The 22,202-nt window shown below is 40.1% G+C and overlaps 1 protein-coding gene and 1 pseudogene across 1 annotated transcript in view; both read right to left on the minus strand.

The window, feature by feature from the left end:
• ZNF112 (zinc finger protein 112) overlaps positions 1-20,426 on the minus strand; it is a 36,569-nt gene extending 16,143 nt beyond the window's left edge. The window contains exons 1-3 of the mRNA XM_045988585.1: positions 20,375-20,426; positions 5,572-5,619; positions 1,904-2,030 (exon numbers count right to left, since the gene is read on the minus strand). Of these exons, the coding sequence (XP_045844541.1) occupies positions 1,904-2,030; positions 5,572-5,586 (142 nt within the window). The 5' untranslated portion in view covers positions 5,587-5,619; positions 20,375-20,426. The remainder of the gene's footprint in view (positions 1-1,903; positions 2,031-5,571; positions 5,620-20,374) is intronic.
• LOC123931469 lies at positions 7,412-20,411 on the minus strand (annotated as a pseudogene).
• Positions 20,427-22,202: the final 1,776 nt, after the last annotated feature.

Raw genomic sequence — 22,202 nt, forward strand, 5'->3', positions numbered from 1 at the left:
GCACCGAAATAATTACAGTAATATTGTAAACCATTTTTTACAAAAAGAATTCAGGAGTCCCAACAAATACATAAATAAGTGATTAAGGCACGTGGGGCTCTTGGTTACTGTAGAAGGCCAAGGGCTGATTGCCAACTGCGAAGGAGGTAATAAGTCAGAAAATCATTTTGTAAGGACCCTCATAAAGACCAGCAAAGGCAAGGATCAGCACTGGATATTAAATCTACAGGGAATATTTGTGTGGTCTTAAAAAGTGTTGCCCTATGATTGCAAGAGAAACAAAGAAGATAATTTTACAGTGGAGAAACTGGCCATCTGGACTGCATGATCAAAATCAGCACCACCAATGAGGGACAGATGCTATGCCTCTACCCGGGATGTTCTCGAAAGGACTACCAATGTCAAGTTCCAGCCAGAATGGATCATCTGAACCGAATTATAAGGAGGAATTAGGAATGCTATATGAAAAAGGGGGGCACGGGCAGGGAAGGAATAACAGTATTCTTCCAAAATGTCGCTGTCACAAAAGACAAAGAAATTGCTGTGGAAATGCTCCAAATTAAAGGAGGCTGAAGAGATGTGACAGTCAGACTAGACGCAAGACTAGGCCTCACTCTGGAGAAAGAAAAATGTGGTTTTGGGGATGTAACTGGCTCTACTGATAAAATCAGAGCATAAATGAAAGATTGGATAAAAGTCTTATAGTTGCCCTGGGAATATGTAAGAGAATATTCTCATTTCTACAAAATACACTGTTCAGAGAAGAATTAAGCTTGCTCAAAGAGAGGTCTGGTCTTTGTCCCCAGCTCTTGGGAATTGATCTCTAAGTCCTTGGGATTTCCTGTCTCGTAGGAGTGTCTTTCTCATGTGGAGGCTTTGGACAACACCAGATTCTTACCAATGTGATTTATGGTGGAGCCTTTGGGCCACCTGCTATCAGTCTGATTTAAAGAGGGGCTGGAAACTAAGGTCACACACTCAGGGGTCCAGCCACATCTATACGGCCAAAGCACAGTAAAAGCTCTGGACCCCAAGGCTCGTCTGAGCCTTCCTGGTTGGCAATACTATACTCCATGTGTACCATGACCTTCACTGCTGGGTGGAGTCCCTGCGGTCTACAACTCCTCTGGGAGAGAAAACTAGAAGCTGGTGCTGGAAATCCCCTGGATTCTGCCCCAGGTGCCTCTTCCCTTGGCTCTGTCCTTTTCATTTAATAAAGTGTAACCGTGAGTATAACCGCTTTCAGTGCTTTCTGAGAGTTCTTCTAGTGAATTATTGAGGCTGAGGGTTATCTTGGGGACCCCTGAGCTTACAATTGGTGTCAGAATAAAGGCAGTCTTGGGGACCCCCAAACTCTGCATATACACTGAAGCATTTAGAGATAAAGGGCCATGGTGCGTATAAATTACCCTCAAATGGTTCAGAAAAAAATATGAATATCCATATGTTATCGCACATATACACAATTATGTATGGAGAGAGAAGGAACCTGCTCAGAAATAAAATAAATGGGTAAAAATATTACTATGGGTGAATCTAGGTAAAAGCTATGGGGTGCTCTTATTCTTTACTTTTGCAAATGTTCTGTAAGTTTGAAGTTATTTACAAATACACTGGTAAAGGGAAAAAAAATACCTCTGAAAAATCAAGTTAATACATAGTTGCTTTCACTGGCACATTGGGCGGGGGAGGGGAATAAAAAAACTAGAACAACTCACTAAACTGACTTCATGACAAACAACAGGGCTGGACCATAATTCGCCCCGTTACATAGTTGGAAGGACAGAAACGTCTTGTCGGTGTTGGACGGCGATTATTAGGACTCTTATCTGACCAAGCTCACGGGATGATTTCAAGAGTCTCAGAGCTTCAAACACCTGAGACACCGAGTGCCTGTCCTCACCCACAGAGAGCAGGTTCCGGAAGTTCTCCAGCATCACGTCCCGGTACAGCTTCCTCTGGGCGGGGTCCAGCAGCGGCAGCTCCTCCTCACTGAACACCACCGCCACGTCCTTGAACGTCACCGCCTCCTACACCAAGCACACACAGACTGTGTTTATGAAAGATGGCAGCACTGGGAAAGTGTCAAGGATGGGAAGCTGTTCTAGAATCTGGGGGACCCAGTCAAAGTAGCTGCCTTCTACGACACTCATTCCATCCACCAAAAGGGACGCAAGGAAAGAAATCATGGACGTGGGGCGCCTGGGTGGCTCAGTGGGTTAAGCCGCTGCCTTCGGCTCAGGTCATGATCTCAGGGTCCTGGGATCGAGTCCCGCATCGGGGTCTCTGCTCAACAGGGAGCCTGCTTCCCTCTCTCTCTCTCTCTGCCTGCCTCTCTGCCTACTTGTGATCTCTCTCTGTCAAATAAATAAATAAAAATCTTAAAAAAAAAAAAAAGAAATCGTGGACATTACATCGCCACCAAACAAACAGCTGCCTTTTGTTAGCCTCCTATAGGTAAGCATCCTAGGCTGCTATAACTTTAAATTTTATTAAGAACACCATTTGCCCCCAGAAAAGCTTTAGTTCTAATAGCGTGTGATGGAGAGTCTCTGTTCTCCGTTTTACACACACGCACACATTCCACTTACTTAATTTGCCAAACTTAGAGGTATCGGTCTTTTACATACTGTTGGAGTATGAAGGTCACCCTCTATGCCCCGCCCCCAGAGTGTGCAGCAGTGGCGTGGGCACAGCTCCAGAGCCGGGCTGCCTGTCCTCACACTGAATGTTCTGCCTTGTGCTAGCTACGTGCCCTTGGAGAAGGTCTTCATTCTTTCCTCCATGTGCTGGTACCTATACCATAGGGTACTGATAACAACACGAGCGACTATAGGGAAAGCAATTCGGAGCAGGGCCTGGCGCAGAGTACGCAGAGTTAGCTATTATTATGATTAGTATTATTTATTTTTTTAAAAGATTTTATTTATTTATTGGTCAGAGAGAGAGAGAGCACAAGCAGGCAGAGGCAGAGCAAGAAGCAGGCTCCCCGCTGAGCAGGGAGCCTGATGCAGGACTTGATCCTAGGACCCTGGGATCACAACCTGAGCTGAAGGCAGACACTTAACCGACTGAGCCACCCAGGCGCCCCTTATGATTAGTACTATGATCACGTCTGTCATCCTACTGCAGCACTGTACAGTAAGTCAATGATCTAGGTAGGATACGATCAACTCATCTAAATAATGCAGTTTTAGATTATCTATCATAAACAATGTCACAACAAAAGTCCCTTTTGTGTGGACCTTGGATTATCTCCTTAAAACGAATACTGAAAAATAGAAATGGTAATGCTGAATGACAACTTTCAGCATTTTGATTCATGACAGGTGTTTCCTCCAAAAGAGATTTTTCCAGCTCATTCTTCTTCCACGTATAAATCCCTAAACTTCTATACCAGATATTAATACTTAAAACAGATATGAATACCAAATATGAATACTTAAAAAAAACTCTGATAATCTCAGAAGTAAATTTGGGAAGTAAAGACCACTTATTTAGAAAAATTTTCACAAAGTTGATTAGTAATGAAGACCACTCCCTTTTATGTATTTGCTGGTCATCTCTTGTTCTTGTATTCAAAATACTCATTTTGGGGACATTAAGTTCTTTCTTCCAAATATGTTACAAATATTTTTCATTCTACTTGGGCTATTTGTCTTGTGCCTTTTTACTGTAGGGAAATGTAAATTTTTTGTATGAAGATCTTTGTTCTGGCTGGAGCTCCAAATGTCACGTCAGGCCTTGGTCTCTGAATGAAAACCTGGCATGGTTTTGGATGTTGTTTTGCTTTGCCTTTCTTTCCTCCAGTGTCTCCTTCCTGATACTTTTATCCAGAAGGGAAAGGCTTTGGAGTTGGCCGGATATTCGTCTGCTGTAGGAACTTGAGCAGGACTTGAACGTCCATGAACCTCTTACCTTCACGTTAACAGTGCAGATTATTCTAAATCCCCCTTGGAACAGTGAATAAAGTGACAGATGGAATGTGCCTGCACGTCTTATGGTATGACTACAATTTTTTAATTAAGTATCTGTATATCTGCTCTAAGAAATTAATACATGAAGGGCAAAAAACACAAAAGTACACAAATATACACAGACACACACAAAGAAAGCTTCAGGTTTGGGGAAGAAAAAAATCGAGTTTTTTGTATGAAAACACCTCACAATTTTTTTTTTAGTTCATTTTCAGTATGATCCTGTTAGACAAAAACATCTTTTAGGTATTCTTTTTGTAAAATACCCAAGGCATCACTTAGGAGAAAAAAGTTTTTTTAGTTTGAGTCCCTACAACAGAAGGACAAATTATATTAGAATTCTCTCAGAATTGCTTTTTGTGGGGCACCTGGATGGCTCAGTCAGTTGAGCATCCAACTCTTAGTTTAGGGTCAGGTCATGATCTCAACGTAATGGATCGAGCCCCAAGTCGGGCTCCATGCTCAGTGGGGAATCTGCTTGAGAATCTCTCCCTCTTCCTTTGCCCCTCCCCCGCTCTCTCTCTCAAATAAATAAATAAATTTTCTAAAAAACTGCTTTTTGAGTAAAGACTGTATGCAGCAAAACTGATACTTCTGCATAAAACTGCTAGAATCCTCAAGAACTTAGAAGCTTGTGAATGGGGGTGGGGGCCACCTGGGTGGCTCAGTGGGTTAAGCCTCTGCTTTTGGCTCCGGTCATGATCCCAGATTCCTGGGATTGAGCCCCGCATTGGGCTCTCTACTCAGCAGGGAGCCTGCTTCCTCCTCTCTCTCTATCTGTCTCTCTGCCTACTTGTGATCTCTGTCAAATAAATAAATAAAACTTAAAAAAAAAAAAAACAACCCTTGTGAATGGGGAATAGTGAAAAGTGGGGACAGGGAACAGTGTCCACTAAAAAAATATTAGATGGCAAATTAAGTGTTATAATCTTAAGTGAAAAAATTCAAAATTGTACCTATTATTGTACATAATAATACATATAAAATAACTGAAAAAATAAATAATTTATAAGCAGAATGATATGTGAGGTTTTTCTTTTTTTTAATTTCTTTTTTTTTTAAGATTTAATTTTAAGTTATCTCACAGCAATGTGGGGCTCGAACTCACAACCTTGAGATCAAGAGTCGCCTGCTCCATCAACTGAGCCAGCCAGGTGCTCCCATTTAAAAATCTTTTCTCGGGGTGCCTGGCTGGCTCAGTGGGTTGAAACAACTGCCTTCAGCTCAAGTAATGATCTCAGGGTCCTCCAATCGAGCCCCGCATCGGGCTCTCTGCTCAGCGGGGAGCCTGCTTCCCCCTCTCTCTCTGCCTGCCTCTTTGCCTACTTGTGATCTCTGTCAAATAAATAAAAATAAATAAAATCTTTTAAAAAAATAAAATAAAAATCTTTTCTCTTTTACACTATTATTTGTAAAAATAAAATAATAAGACAAAAACTGAAAGGAAAACGTTTTTAAAAACAAAGAGCATGGCACATAAATGGTTAACAGCTGCTGAAATTCTTTATTCTTGGCAAGGAAGAGGAAAAAAAGAGTCCACCTAACTGAGAAGTGAAAGAAAATGTTCAATGACAGAAATACAAACCCAGCTCACCTGGAACTTGATCATTTTCTCCTCCTTTTCCTAGGGAAAGGCAGAGACCTGAGAAGGCAAAACAAGGTCATGAGAAAGAAGCCATGAGAGAAAGGGAAATGTATCTTTGTGTAAAATAGGCAAAGGTGTCCCTTGCTTGCCCCCAGAAGACGCTGCCGCAGACACCTTGGCAGGCTGGGTGTGGGCTGGATTCCAGCTACCATGCGGTTATCCTGGCAGGATGCCCTCATGCATGGGACAGTCTGCACAGTGATACTCGGCGCTCCTCACAGATCTCTCTGCTCCTACGGAACTCACTCTTATCCTGGAAAATGTGGAAAAGGAGAGGCAGCAGGATGTACTGGTTAAAGCTGGACTCTGGGCACAAAATTCAGTTTCAAAATCTGGCACTGTTGTGTATTTGCTGTACATGCTATATGTTGGCATCGCTACAGAATAAACATGTAATATTTAACATACAGGACATATATGAGTACAACATATAATATGTTATATGCACATATATTAACCACGGTTAATTAATTAACCTCTCTAGGATTCATTTTTGTAATCTGAAGCATTAGGACCATAACAGAACCAACATTACCAGATTGTTATTAGGATTTTATGTGAATAGCATAAAAATGTTGTAATTATACCAATGTTTTCTAGATGCTAAAAAAAAGAGCTTCCCTATGACCCAGGAACTGTACTACTGGGTATTTACCCCCAAAGACACAGATGTAGTGAAAAGAAGGGGCACATGCACCCCAATGTTCATAGCAGCAATGTCCACAACAGCCAAACTGTGGCTATTGTGGACATTGCTGCTATGAACATTGGGGTGCATGCCCTTCAACAGACGAATGGATAAAGAAGATGTGGTTCATACACACAATGGAATATTCCTCAGTCATCAGAAAGGACAGATACCCACCATTTGCACTGACATGGATGGAACTAGAGAGGATTATGCTAAGTGAAATAAGTCAAGCAGAGAAAGACAATTATCATATGGTTTCACTCCTATGTGGAACGTAAGGAATATCACAGAGGACCACAGGGGAAGGGAGGGAAAACTGAATGGGAAGATACAACAGACTCTGGATTCCGGGGAACAAACTGAGAGTTACAGAAGGGATGGGAAGTGGAGGGAGGGGGTAACCAGGTGATGGGTATTAAGGAGGGCACGTGTTGCGATGAGCACTGGGTGTTAAATGCAACTAAGGAATTCATTCAACACTACATCAAAAACTAATGGTATGCTCTATGTTGGTTAACTGAACACAATAATAAAAAAAAAGGAGGGCACATGTTGTGATCAGTACTGGGTGTTATACGCAACTAATGAATCATTGAACACTATATCAAAACCTAATGATGTACTATACAGTGGCTAACTGAACATAATAATAATAAAAAAAGAAAATCAGATACTATTCTCCATCATAAAACTGTCCTTGTCAATGTGTCTTATAAGACAACTGGGCGGCAAAGATGGCTTCTTAATCAGTTGCCCCAGTAATAATGTTTGTTTCGACACTGAAAACACACTTCTGAAAAATTTAATGACTGACGGATATTCTTTTCTAAAATTATTTTTTATTATTTATTATTATTTGAGTATAGTTGACACATAATGTTACATTAGTTTCAGGTGTATAACATAGTGATTCCACAAGTTTATACATTATTCTTTTTTTTTTAAGATTTATTTGACAGAGATCACAAGTAGGCAGAGAAGCAGGCATAGAGAGAGAGGAGGAAGCAGGCTCCCTGCTAAGCAGAGAGCCCGATGTGGGGCTCGATCCCAGGACTCTGGGATCATGACCCGAGCCAAAGGCAGAGGCTTGAACCCACTGAGCCACCCAGGCGCCCCTCACAAGTTTATACATTATTCTGTGTTTACCACAAGTGTAGCTGCCATCTGTCCCCATATTCTTCCTGAAGTCAGAGAAGGCTCAGATAGCACATCCCTCTTCCCACATGGATATAATGAAGGATATAATGGTGCCACTGTATTTCTCATATCCATGTAAGGTGTTGGCTCAGCTTGCAAGGACTTGGGGACCAGGAGTTAAATTTCTTGGGCAAGGTTATTTATTGTATTCAACAGGTGCTTACTGTTATTTACTGTTCTCAAGCAACTTCGCGATGATTCGTGGAAAAGAAAGGACTCAAAAAAAAAGGCTGGTTGTAGGCTGTGAGTAAGGTACAGCCTTTTGTACCACATTAGAGAGAGGTTTTCTTCTCCTGAGGCAGAGAACGCATCTCCTCCCAAGTCCCTGCCCACATAGGCCACAGCTGAAGAATCCACAGAATGTATGCACAACTACCAAGAGCAAGTATTGACCTGGCTTTGTAGTTAGTAGTGAAAGAGCTGAGTTTTCTTCTCACTTACCCAATATTTAGAGACCACCTTCTGAAAGGGATATAGTTCCTAGACCTCTAGTTGCTCAGAGTCTAAGTGTGGGAAGACCAATTAGGAAATGAGCTGTTACACACCAACAGATGCCACAATAGAGTGTACACAGGGTCCTCTGGGGTAACATGGAAAGGGTCCCCAAACCTACACTGGATAAGGGAGAGAGTTAGATGGGCTCAACGAAGAAAATGAGGCCTGATGCTAGCCCTGGAGGATGACAGTGCCATATTAGCCACTCAAAGCTCAACAGGGTACTCAAACAGCCGAACAGAGGGTACTTGGGACAAATAAGGTGAAAAGGTGGTAAGAAGTCAGGAACCAAATCACATGCCTTAGAGGCACTGCCTCATTTAATCCTCAAAAAACCTAAAGGATTAAGACAATTTTTACTGTTGAGAACATTGAAGCATTGAGTTGTTGTTGTTTTTTAATGGCAACACTAGGGCTTATTAAGCTCTGCCTTAGTGCAGGCACTGGGGCTTGCCCGTGATCCTCTTCATATATAAAGCCCGAATGTTCTACCAGTTCCTCTTGAGCAATGACACCAGGAAACTGACAGCTAAGTGGAAGTTGTATACAAGCCCATCATCGGTCATCTTCATGTGGCCAACAGCCTTGCCAGACACAACACTTTCTTCATCTGGACTTTGACTTTGGACTTCACTTCATCCACTTTGGCCACCATGTTCTCATTGTGGGTCAGCAAGGAAAGGAAGTTGCCAGCTTATTCAGGCCTGGACCCAGAATTCGTGGGATCTGTTTGATCAGAGATTCTGATCTGATTCTATCATACTTCTTGGCCAACTTCTTAACTGATTTTTAATTCTTGCTGACGCTTCTGTGCCTCAATGCCCATGTGAGTAATATCCACAGCCTTAGCCTCATCGCAGTACTTCTGGTCCCCTAAATCACACCTGGAGAACCTGTGGCAGGGAGTGGACCTAAGCCTGATGGTAGGGTCATGGTTCTTCAAGCTGACTTGCAGCTCCACAGTCTCCGAAAACTTCCAGTGCTTATGCTGCTTCCTGGGCAGGACTTCCCGCATTGCTTCGTACAGCCTGTCCCAGGAATCTTTGCTGCTCATGCTGCTGCACACTGCAGTAACTGGAAAAGCTGAAGCATTGAGATTTTAAGTTATTTATTCATGATTATCCATTCAGTCAGCAGAGCAGCCAAGATTATCATCCCAGAGTCCATGTTCTTAATTACAAGGATGGTGGCTTTCAATCTACCAGCTCACTGGTTATTGTTGGGAAGTTAATAAAACAATGGAAACAAAACCAATGCCCAGGCCCCAGTCCAGGGTCTATAATTGGTATCTGTGGAGGAAGAGGTTTCATGAAAATGAAACCTCTTTTGCTCATGTGACTACAGTTTGCAGAGAGGGTTGCAAACATAGATTCTGAGATGAATAGAGGCAATTTGCAGGCTGAGCCTATGCAATCAACCATTAGATCGTTCAGCCTCCCAATGAGTATAGAGAATGACTGGAGAACACCTAAGCCAGGAGCAGAGCAGGGTCTGGGAGTCAGTCCTTATGACTCCCAGCTTCCCACTGCTCCCCATTATAAGGTGCTCCTGGAGCTGTGTCTAAGGGGGGTTGTGGATGTTTCTTCAGGCACATACTCAGTATGAATACAGGCATCCAGTTAGACTTGCTTCATCAGATTTATCAAGCAATAGGAGTCACAAATCATCCAAGGGACTTTAAGAATTCAGAATATAAAGCAATTTATGTTGTAATAAAAAATAAAGCAATTCATTTTAAACAGGCCTTTAAACAGTAGTCATCTCTCAGAATGTTCTTGTTCCTTTACATGTTAGAAAGAGTCTGATTATGTCCCTTTCTTGGTTAAAACACGTGAATGGCTGCCCACTGCCTTTAGAATAAAGTCTAGACTCTTAGCAAGCCATCTATAGAGGAGTCTTCCATGTCTGCTCTCCCCTGTAAACTCCAGCTGTGTAAATTACTTGATCTCACAGGAAAGCTTCCAGGATTTTGTAGGCGAAGAGAGGTTTTCCAAAAACAAGTATGGCCAGTAGTTTACCCACCTGCATCCTAGATCCTCTTAGCTTTTTATACCAGCTTTTTATACATCCCCTGTTCTAAGATACCTTTTAACAGACTTTGCTACCAGCCTTATCAACTCCTAAAACCCACTTTGCCAGTCTGATAAAAGCAGAGTGTTTTGGCCAAGAGCCTAGGCTATAGAATCAGGTTGCCAAGCTTCAATCAAGATTCTGCCACTTAATAGCAGAGTAAACTTTGCAAAACAATTAGCCTCTTAATGTTTCTGTTTCTTCATCTGTAAAATGAAGACAAAAGTAGGGTTATTATGAAGAACGAATGAGTTAATGCATCCAAGCGTTAGAAAGTCCGTGTAGTTCATAATAAGCCCCAACAAATGTTAGCTGTTGTTGTTATCCTCGTCATTGTCACCATGAAATAAACACAGAAGCTGCACATCAGCCCTAGTTTGCCTCCAAGAATATTTATTTTAGGTTAGTAATTAACAGTAGGCATATACCATCTTTTGAATATTCTGAAAAAGTGGGTGGCTTCAGCATCCTACTCAATCTGATTGAGATAAAGGGCAGAAAATATTTATATCGTTTGTTTATCCCACATCCATTTTCCGAAAATTTGAATACAATCTCACTGAGCTGAAGGTCCCTCTTCCTTGATGCCTGCTGGAAAGCTACATCAACCACAAACAGGTACTGAATAACTCCTCTCTGTCAAAACCTATACTTGGCAATAAGCGCAGAGAACTTGACATTGTCCCTACTACACAGAAACCTGCAACGGAGTGGGAGAGACAGAGCAGAAACACCAGTGAACTCACAGACAGGTCAACAGAAATTATCAGAACTGAAGCTCATGCAAATCATGTGCATTTTGTTGTTTATTTCATAGTGTGTTCTGGAAAGGTTAATATTATTTTTCAGGTCTTTTGTATTCTTACTGAACAAGCCTGCTTTTTCTGTGAGTTACTGAGAATACTCAAATCTCCATATGAAATTGTGGGTTTCTCCATTTCTTCTTTTGGTTCTGCCCAGTTTTTTTCATGTAGTTTGAAGCTATGTTGTTTTGTGAATATGCAATTTAGGATGGAATGTTATGTCTATTTGATGAACTTACCCTTGGTGTAAGGTTCCTCTTTGTCCCTAGTAATAGTCGTTGGTCTGAAGTCTACTTTGTCTGATATTCCTATAGCCATTCCAGCTTTCTCTTGATTGTTGTTTCCACGGCACATCTTTTTGGGGTAATCCCTTTAACCTTTATCATATCTATATCCTTATATGTAAAGTAGGCTCTTTAGATAGCATATACTTGGTTCTTGTTTTTTAATCCATTTTATAATCTTTTAATTAATGTATTTAGGCCATTAGCATTTAATGTAATTTTTATATGGTTGGATTTAAGTCTACCACTTTACCCTAATTTTCCTCCTTTTCTTTTTTTTTAATTTAAATTAAATTAGCCAACATATAGTACATCATTAGTTTCAGATGTAGAGTTCAATAATTCATCAGCTGCATATAAAACCCAGTGCTAATCACATCATGTGTCCTCCTTAAATGCCCATCACCTAATTGCCCTATCCCCAACCAATTACCCTATCCCCACCCCCACCCATCTTCCCTCCAGCAACACTGTTTCTCTCCTACAGTTAAGAGTCTCTCATGGTTTGTCTCCCTCTCTGATCACTTCTCATTCAGTTTTCCCTCCCTTCCCCTATGACCTTCTGTGTTGTTTCTTATATTCCACATATGAGTGAAACTATATGATAATTGTCTCTGACTGACTTATTTCATTCAACATAATCTCCTCCAGTTCCATCCACATTGATGTAAATGGTATGTATTCATCCTTTCTGATGGCTGAGTAATATTCCTCTGTGTGTGTGTGTGTGTGTGTGTGTGTGTGTGTACAGACATTGTCATATATATACACACACACACACACACACACACACAATGGAATACTACTCACATTCTTTATCCATTCATCTGTCTATGGACATCTTGATTCTTTCAATAGTTTGGCTATTGTGGACACTGCTGCTATAAACATTTCCTCCATGATTTTCTTCCTCAATTACCCATTTCCTGCCTTTTTGGGGGTTATTTGAAAAAAAAAATTAGGATTCCATTCATTTTAATTTATCTGTTAACCTACGGCTATAGCTCTTGGGATTTTTTCCTCTAGCGTTCCAATATATACACCTAGTCTTTCACAGTGTACTTAGTGTTATTGTTTTACCACCTCCACTAAAATGCAGAAGCCTTACCATCAAACAGTAGTAGTTGTATCTATTACTCTATATAAAATACTCTAACCAAGTTATAATTTTCACTTTAAACAGTCATGTATATTTTTAAGAGGAGAAAAACAATATTTTATATTTATCAAAAAACTTAGTATTTCTGTTGCTCTTTCTTCATTTCTTAAGTTCCTAGTTTCCATTTGGTATCATTTCTATCCAGCCTAAAGAACCTCTTTTAGTATTCCATTTTAGCACAGATGTGACACTCCTCCCCCTTCATTCCCAGAGGAAATTTTCACTGGATATATAATTTTGAGTTGGCAATTCCTTTCTTTAAGCCCTTTAAATATGTTGTTCTGTCTTCTGGCATGCATGGTTTCTCCTGAGAAATCTGCAGATATTTAAATCATTGTTCTGCCACATACAATGTGCTACTTTCTCTAGCTTTAGTCAAGAATTTTAATCTATAATTTTCAGAACTTTACGATACATCCAGAAGTAATTCTGAGTTTCTTGTATTTGATATTCACCACTTCTTGAATCTGAATTTATGTATCTCACCAAATTTGAAGGGTTTTCAGCCAGTACTTCCACACAAATATTCCTCTCCTCCTCTCCTAAGACTCCAATCACATGAATATTAGACTTTTGACATTGCCCCATAAGGATCTAAGGTTCTGCTCATATTTTCAGTATTTTCTCCTCTCTGTTGCTCAGACTGAAATATTTACATTGCTTTACCTTTGAGTTCATTGATTCTTTCCTTTTTCATCTCCAGTCTGCTATAAAATCTTATAAAGTTTGAAATTTTATAAAGTATTTTCTCAAACTATAATAGAAATAAACTAGAGATGAATAACAAAAAGATATCTGGAAATCTCCATTTGGAAATTAAACAGCATACTTCTAAGCAACCAAAAGGAAAGAGAGCATACTTTAAATGGAATCAAAATGAAGAAACAACATATCAAAATGTGTGAGATACAGGCAAAGCAGATATTATAGAGAAATGTATTCACGTATTAGAAAAGAGGAGTCTAAAATCAATTTAAGCTAACAACTAGGAAAGGGCAAATAAATTACACTTAAAGTAAATAGAAAAAAGGAAATAATAAAAAGTAGAGAGAAATCAATAAATCCAATAAACATAAGGCATAAATCAATGTAACTGAAAACATAAGAACCCTAGAGAAAATCAGAGGTTTAGCAAATTTGGCTACTATACAGGCCCCTGCCTGTTTTTGTTTAGGCTGTGAGCTAACAATGGGACTAACACTGATTTTTTTTTAAAGACTATTCTTTTATGGTATGTGAAAATGATCAAATGATATTATTCCACAAATTCTATAAGGTATTATTGGAATATAGGCATGTTCATTTGTTTAAGTAATATTTCTGGTTCCTTTCATACTACAGCAGCAGAGTTATATAGTTGTTAATATAGACTGCTATATACTGAAGAGATTATATACAAACCTATCAGCAACCATATATCAAAAACCACTACTAAACATGCAAAAAGGGGCACCTGGGTGGCTCAGTGGATTAAGCCGCTGCCTTCGGCTCAGGTCATGATCTCAGGGTCCTGGGATCGAGCCCCGCATCGGGCTCTCTGCTCTGCAGGGAGCCTGCTTCCTCCTCTCTCTCTCTGCCTGCCTCTCTGCCTACTTGTGACCTCTCTCTCTGTCAAATAAATAAATAAAAAATCTTAAAAAAAAAATATGCAAAAAATAGAAAGAAATCCAAATACATCACTAAGGAAAATCAGCAAACCACGAAAGAGAAGAAGACAATAAAGGATCAGAGAAAATCTCCAGAAACAACCACAAAGCAAGTAACAAAATGTTAATAAACCCATATCTATTAATAATTACTTTGAATGTAAATGGACTAAAGCATCAATCAAAAAAACTAAGGGTGTCAGAATGGATTGAAAAGAAAAAAAGATCTATCTATTTGCTGCTTACAAGAGACTCATATTTGACCTAATAACACCTGTAGATTGACAGTGAGGCATGGAGAAACATTTACTAAGCGAATGGATGTCAAAAGAAAAATGGAGTAGAAATACTTGTTTCAGACAAACTAGACTTTAAAACAAAGACTGAAAAAAAACCCACAAAAACAAACAAACAAACAAAAAACCAAAGACTGTAACAAGAGATGAAGAAGAAGGGCATTATATAATAAAGGGGACAATCCAACAAGAAGATGTAACAATTGTAAATATTTATGCCCCCAATGTGGGAGCACTCAAATATATAAAACAATTAATTACAAACATAAAGAAATATATGATAATAATACAATAATAGTAGGGGACTTTAACACCCCACATATCAATGGGCAGATCAACTAAGCAGAAAATCAACAAGGAAACAATGGCTTAAATGACACACTGGACCAGGTGAATTTAACTGATATATTCAGAACATTCCAACCTAAAACAGCAGAATACATATTCTTTACAAGTGCACATGGAATATTCTCCAGAACAGATCAAGTATTAGGTCACAAATCAGCCCTCAACAAATACAAAAAGACTGAGATTATACCATGCACATTTTCTGATCACAACACTATGAAACTTGAAGTCAACCACAAGAAAAAATCTGGAAAGACCACAAATACATGGAGGTTAAATAACATGCTACTAAACCATGAATGGGTCAACCAGGAAATAGAGAAGAAGTTAAGAAATATACGGAGACAAAAGTGAAAACATGATGGTCCAAAACTTTTAGGACATATCAAAAGCAGTCCTAAGAGGGAAGTATATAGCAACAGAAGCTTACCTCAAGGAGCAAGAAAAATCTCAAATAAACAATCTAACTTACATGTAAAGGAGCTAGGAAAAAAAAAACAACAAAGTCTAAAGCCAGCAGAAGGAAGGAAATAATAAAGATTAGAGCAGAAATAAATTATATAGAAACTAAAAAACAATAGAACAGATCAATGAAACGGGGAGGTGGTGCTTCTTTGAAAAAATCAATAAAATTGATAAACCTCTAGCCAGACTTATTAAAAAGAAAAGAGAAGGGACCCAAATAAATTAACAAATGAGATAGGAGAAATAACAACCAATACCACAGAAATATAAATAATTATAAGAGAACATTATGAAAAAGTACAGACCAACAAATTGGACAGCCTGGAAGAAATGGGTGAGTTCCTAGAAATATACAAACTACCAAAGCTGAAACAGGAAGAAATAGAAAAGTTGTAATCAAAAATTTCCCAAGAAACAAAAGTTCAGGGCCAGATGGCTTCATAGGGGAATTCCACCAAACTCTTAAAGAAGAGTTATACCTATTCTTCTCAAACTATCCCCAAAAAATAGAAAAAGAAGGAAAACTTCCAAACTCAATCTACAAAGACAGGATTACCTTGATCCCAAAACCAAAAAATCCATTAAAAAGGAGAATTATAGAGGCACCTGGGTGGCTCAGTGGGTTAAAGCCTCTGCCTTCGGCTCAAGTCGTGATCCCAGGGTCCTGGGATCGAGCCCTGCATTGGGCTCTCTGGTCAGCAGGGAGCCTGCTTCCACCTCTCTCTCTGCCTGTCTCTCTGCCTGCTTGTGATCTCTGTCAAATAAATAAATAAAATCTTAAAAAAAAAAGGAGCATTATAGGCAAATATCCCTGATGAATATGGATGAAAAATTCTCAATAAAATACTAGCAAATTAAATCCAACAGTACCTTAAAAGAATCATTCACCATGATCAAGTGGGATTTATTCCTGGGCTGCAAGGGTGATATAATATTTGCAAATCAACCAATGTGATACACTACATCAATAAAAGAGAAGATAAGAACCATATGATCCTTTCAATAGATGCAGAAAAAGCATCTGACGATGTACAACATCCACTCATAATAAAAAACCTTCCAGAAAATAGGGATAGAGGGAACATACCTCAACATGATATAGGCCGTATACAAAAAAACCCCATAATTAGTATCATTCTCAACGGGAAAAACCTGAGAGCTTTTCCTCTATGGTCAGGAACAAGATAAAGATGTTCACTCACAGCACTGCTATTTAACATAGGACTGGAAGTCCTGGCTTCAGCAATCCAACAACAAAAAGAAATAAAAGGGATCCACATCTGTAAGGAAGAAGTCAAACTTTCACTATTCGCAGATGCCATGATACTCTGCAGAAAACCCAAAAGACGCCACCAAAAACTGTTAAAAGAGTTACACAAATTCTGTAATGTCACAGGATACAAAATCACTGTATGGAAATCTGTGGCATTCTATACACCAATAATGAAACAGCATTTACAACTGCATCCAAAACCATAAGATACCTAGGAAAAAACCTAATCAAAGAGGTGAAAGACCTGTACTCTGAAAACTAGGAAAAAACTGATGAAAGAAATTGAAGAGGAAACAAAGAAATGGAAAGACACTCCATTTTTGGAAGTGGAAAACATTGTTAAATGTTTTCTTCCACTGGAATGAAAAACATTGTTAAAATTTCTATACTACCCAAAGCAATCTACACATTTAATGCAATCTTGATCAAAATACCAACAGTATTTTTCATAGAGCTAGAACAAACAACCTTAAAATTTGTGTGGAACCACAAAAGACCCCAAACAGCCAAAGCAACCTTGAAAGAGAAAGCAAAACTGGAGGCATCACAATTCTAAGACTGCAAAAGTTGTATTACAAAACTATAGACACCAAAACAGTATGGTACTGGCACAAAAATAGCCACACAGATCAGTGTGCCTGTGTCTGTGTCAACACACAGAAAACCCAGAATTGGACCCACAACTATATGATCAATTAACTTTAGACAAAGCAGGAATGCATACCCAATGGGACAAAGCCTGTCTTTTTAACAAATGGTGTTGGGAAAACCGGACAGCACCATGCAAAAGAACAAAACTGGACTGTTTTCTTACACCATACACAAAAATAAATCCAACATGGATGAAAGACCTAAATGTGAGGCAGGAAACCATCAAAATTCTAGAGGAGAACAGAAGCAGTGAGCTCTTTGACATCGACCATACCAACTTCTTTCTAGATATGGCTCCTGAGGCAAAGGAAACAAAAACAAAAATAAACTATTGGGATTACATTAAAATAAAAGGCTTCTGCACAGTGGAGGAAACAATCAACAAAACTAAAAGGCAACCTATGAAATGGGAGAAGATATTTGCAAATGACATATCTGATAAAGAGTTAGCATCTAAATATATAAGAACTTCTACGAATCAACACCCCTCAAAAAAATTACAATTAAAATATGGACAGAAGACATGAACAGGCCTGTCTCCAAATAAGACACACAGATGGCCAACAGACACATGGAAAGATGCTCAACATCACTTACCAGGGAAATGCAAATCAAAACTATAAAAAGGTTCTGCACAGCAAAGGAAAGAGTCAACAAAACAAAGAGGCAACCACAGAATGGGAGAAGATATTCACGATATTCACAAATGACACTGCAGACAAAGGGCTGATATCCAAGATCTATAAAGAACTCCTCAAACTCAACACTCAAAAAACAGATAATCACATCAAAAAATGGGCGGAAGACAAGAAAAGACACTTCTCCAAAGAAGACAAACAAATGGCTAACAGACACATGAAAAAATGTTCATCATCATTAGCCATCAGGGAGACTCAAATCAAAAACACATTGAGATACCACCTTACACCAGTTAGAATGGCCAAAATTAACAAGACAGTAAATAACAAGTGTTGGAGAGGATGTGGAGAAAGGGGAACCCTCTTACAATGGTGGGAATGTAAGCTGGTGCAGCCACTTTGGAAAACAGTGTGTTAAGAAATTAAAAGCAGAGCTTCCCTATGACCCAGCAATTGCACTACTGGGTATTCACCCCAAAGATACAGATGTAGTGCAAAGAAGGGCCATCTGTACCCCAATGTTCATAGCAGCAATGGCTACAGTCGCCAAACTATGGAAAGAGCCAAGATGCCCTTCAATAGACAAATGGATAAAGAAGATACTGCTCATATACACTATGGAGTATTATGCCTCCATTAGAAAGGATGAATTCCCAACTTCTGTATCAACATGGACGGGACTGGAGGAGATTATGCTGAGTGAAATAAGTAAAGCAGAGAAAGTCAATTATCATAGGGTATCACTTACTTATGGAGCATAAGGCATAACACGGAGGTCATTAGGAGAAAGAAAGGAAATGTGAATTGAGGGAAACCAGAGGGGGAGACGAACCATGAGAGACTGTGGAGTCTGAGAAACAAACTGAGGCTTTTGGAGGGGAGAGGGTGGGGGGATGGGTGAGCCTGGTGGTGGGTATTAAGGAGGGCATGTATTGCATGGACCACTTGGGTGTGGTGCATGAACAATGAATCTTGGAACACTGAAAAAATAAGATAAAATTTTTAAAAATGAGATGTCACTTCACATCTATCAGAATGGCTAAAATCAACAACACAAGAACACTTGTTGGTGAAAAAGTGGAGAAAGAGGAACCCTTTTACACTGTTGGTGGGAATGCAGACCAGCGCAACCAATGCGGAAAATATATGGAGATTCCTCCAAAAGTTAAAAATAGAACTACCCTATGATCTACCAATTGCACTACCGTGTATCTACACAACGGATACAAAAATACTGATTCAAAGGGAAACATGCATCCTGATGTTAATGGCAGCATTTATCTACAGTAGACAAAATATGGAAACAGCTCAAGTGCCCATCGACTGATGAATTGATAAGGAAGATATGGTGTATAAATACAATGGAGTATTACTCAGCTATAAAAAAGAATGAAACATTGCCATTTGCAAAGATGTGGATGGAGCTAGAGAGTACTTTCCTAACCGCAATGAGTCAGTCAGAGAAAGAGAAATATCATATTATTTCCCTCATAGGTGGAGTTAAAGAAACCAAACAAACGAGCAAAGGAAAAACGAGAGGCAAACCAAGAAAGAGACTCTCAACTATAAAGAACAAACTGATAGTTACCAGAATGGAGGTTGGTGGGGGGATGGGTGACATAGGAGATGGGGATTAAGGAGTGCACTTGTCATGAGCATTGGGTGATGTATAGAAGTATTGAATCACTATACTGTACACCTGAAACTAATATTACGCTCTATGTTAACAAATTGGAATTTAAATAAAAGCTTGAAAAAGTAAATATAATTGTTATTATTCATGCCCAAGTACTCCCCCACACCTTCCTGTATTTATTTATTCAACAAAAGTCAGGGCATCGCAGTAGAATTTACAGATGAGTTAAGGAAATACCTTCTCCCCTGAGAGGAGATAACCTAAGAGGAAGAGAGAGGCCAAGTCCTACTCAGGTGAGGCTCTGCTTCCAGGAGCCAAAGCGCCATTCCCTCCTCCCAGGGGCCTTTTTCAAGAAGTCCAGGCTGGGGAAGGAAAGGAGGCTGAGAGAAATCACAACTTCATTAGAACTCCCGCATAAATTACCGTGGAATCCCAGACAACACCCAGGAATGACCCTTTATAGCTACTTAAATTCAGACTTAAAAAAAAAAAATGGGAATCTGGTTGCAGCCTCCCTTCCTTCAGGGATCCCAGAAGGGTCAGGGGCACTGCAGCAGCAGTTCGGACACCACCCCAGGTTCACAGATGCTTTCAGGGAACTGAGCGCTTCTCCAGAAATTTAAAAGTACTGCTTATCAAGAGACCTATTTTTTTTTTTTTTTAACCCCAAGCCAGACTCTAAGCCTTCCCTTTCTACATCCTCATTTAACTCTTAAAGTAACTCTATTAGGTAGACACTACTATCCACTTAAAGAAAAGAGGCAGAGACACGGGTTCTCCGAATAGTATATAGCTGGGAAGCTGGGAAGCGGCAGCACTGGCCGGGGGTCGGGGAAAGGGTCGGGGAAGTGCAGAACCCGGGAGACCCTCGCTCCCAGCGACGTCGGCGCCTGGCCCTGCCCGGGAGCCAGGGATGCACGCACTGCCGCACGCACTGCCCCGCACTCCACAGAGCTCATTCAGAGGGAACACAGACCCCGCCCTTCGCCGCGGGCGGATTCTCTTCCCCAGGGTCGACGGCCTGATGACCACGGGCCCACGGCGAAGTGAGGCCAGGTCACTGCGACTGCCGAGAGGGTTCTCGAGGAGGGAAGGCTCACCTTTCGCAGAGGAATCAAGGCCGCGGCCTCTTGTACCTGGAGCGGAAGCGACTCTGTCTACAGAGACGTCCTGGACTACGCTTCCCAGAATTCCCGACGGGAGCAGGGTCGCAGCCTCGGCCTCCAGCAGCGGAAGTTATCCTGCTGTACTCTTTTCCCAGACTACACTTCCCAGAATCCCCAGCACCCCCACCCCTTCGCCTTCCTAGGGCGGAAGTGTCGGCTGTCACACGGAGTTCCTGGATTGTATTTAAAAGCGTGTGGCTCCGAATCGAATTTCGTAACCCGGGAATGCTGCCAAGTGTATAGAACTCTTTCATGTACGTCTGTATTTTCTCCAACCATCGATGCATTCAGGGCGTCTTTCCGGAGCATAATGCGTCTGACCTTGTGGATCTTGTGGACCACAAATCCCGGAATCTCCTGCGGAGTGGCCCTTTCCTCAAGGCTCCCCCTCTCTTTGGGATAGTCAGCATTTAAATAGTCGGTGTTCTCTTTCGGAGAGTCAGCCTGAATTAATTCTATACTGTTAGTCGAGGTTGGCCGCCCCGCCCCCCATCGTTTTCTTGAAATTTTTTCTTCCGAATGTGACAAAAACTGAGACAACTCAACCGAAGCAAACTACCTATTCGAAGAAACTACCTTATAGACGCGAGAGAACCTTGAACTGGGAGAAAGAGGAAAGGAAAGGGAGAGGAAGGAAGGAAGAAAAACATTATAGAAAGGAAGAGATGGATGCGGGGTTTGAGAGGGGCGGAATGCAGATACTATAAGGAAATTATTGCTGACCTGTACTGAGTATCGAATTTGACAAATATAGACTCTCAACCTTACTGTGATTGGTTTGCATTTCTTTATTCTTTATGGGCATACATGCATCTAGAACTGAGAGAGACAGAACAAGAACAGGGCAAGAATGTTCCCATTCAACACTTTTCAACATTACACTGGAAGTTGTAACTAATGCATTAAGATAGGAAAAGGAAATTAAAAGTATACGGATTGGGAATGAAGAAATAAAACTGTCATTGTTCACAGATGATATGATCATCTATGCAGAAAGTCCAAAAGAATTGACAAAAAAATTCCCAGAAATAATAAGCCATCATAGCAAGTTTGCAGGATGCAAAGTTAATACAAAAGTCTAATGTTTTCCTATATACCAACAATGAAGAAGTAGAATTTGAAACTAAAACATAATACCATTTGGGGCACCTGAGTGGCTCAGTGGGGCTCTGCCTTTGGCTCAGATCATGATCTCAGGGTCCTGGGATCAAGCCCCATATTGGGCTCTCTGCTCAGCAGGGAGCTTGCTTCTCCCCTCTCTCTGTCTGCCTCTCTGCCTACTTGTGATCTCTCGCTCTGTCAAATAAATAAAATCTTAAAAAATAATAATACCATTAGCAACCCCCTAAAGGAAAACTTAATTACAAACTTAACACAAAATGTGTAAAAGATTGATATGATGAAAACTACAAAACTCTAATGAAAGAAATCAAACAATAGCTAAATAAATGGAAAGATATTCCATATTCATGGATAGGAAGACTCAATATACTCAAGATGTCAGTTCTTCACAATTTCATCTATAGATTCAGTGCAGTCTTGGGCAAAATCCCAGCAAGTTATTTTGTGGATATTGAAAAACTTTTCTAAAGTTTATATGGAGAGGAAAAGACCCAGAATAGCCAACATAATATTGAAGAATAAAAAAGTTGGGAGTAGAGACACTTCTTGACTCTGAGACTTACTATGCTACAGTGTAACTACAGTGATGGAGACAGTGGAGATATTGATGAAAGAACAGACAAATGGGGGTTCCTGGGTG

This window comes from Meles meles, chromosome 19 (genome assembly GCF_922984935.1).
Source record: "Meles meles chromosome 19, mMelMel3.1 paternal haplotype, whole genome shotgun sequence".
In the NCBI taxonomy this organism is placed as follows: Eukaryota; Metazoa; Chordata; class Mammalia; order Carnivora; family Mustelidae; genus Meles; species Meles meles.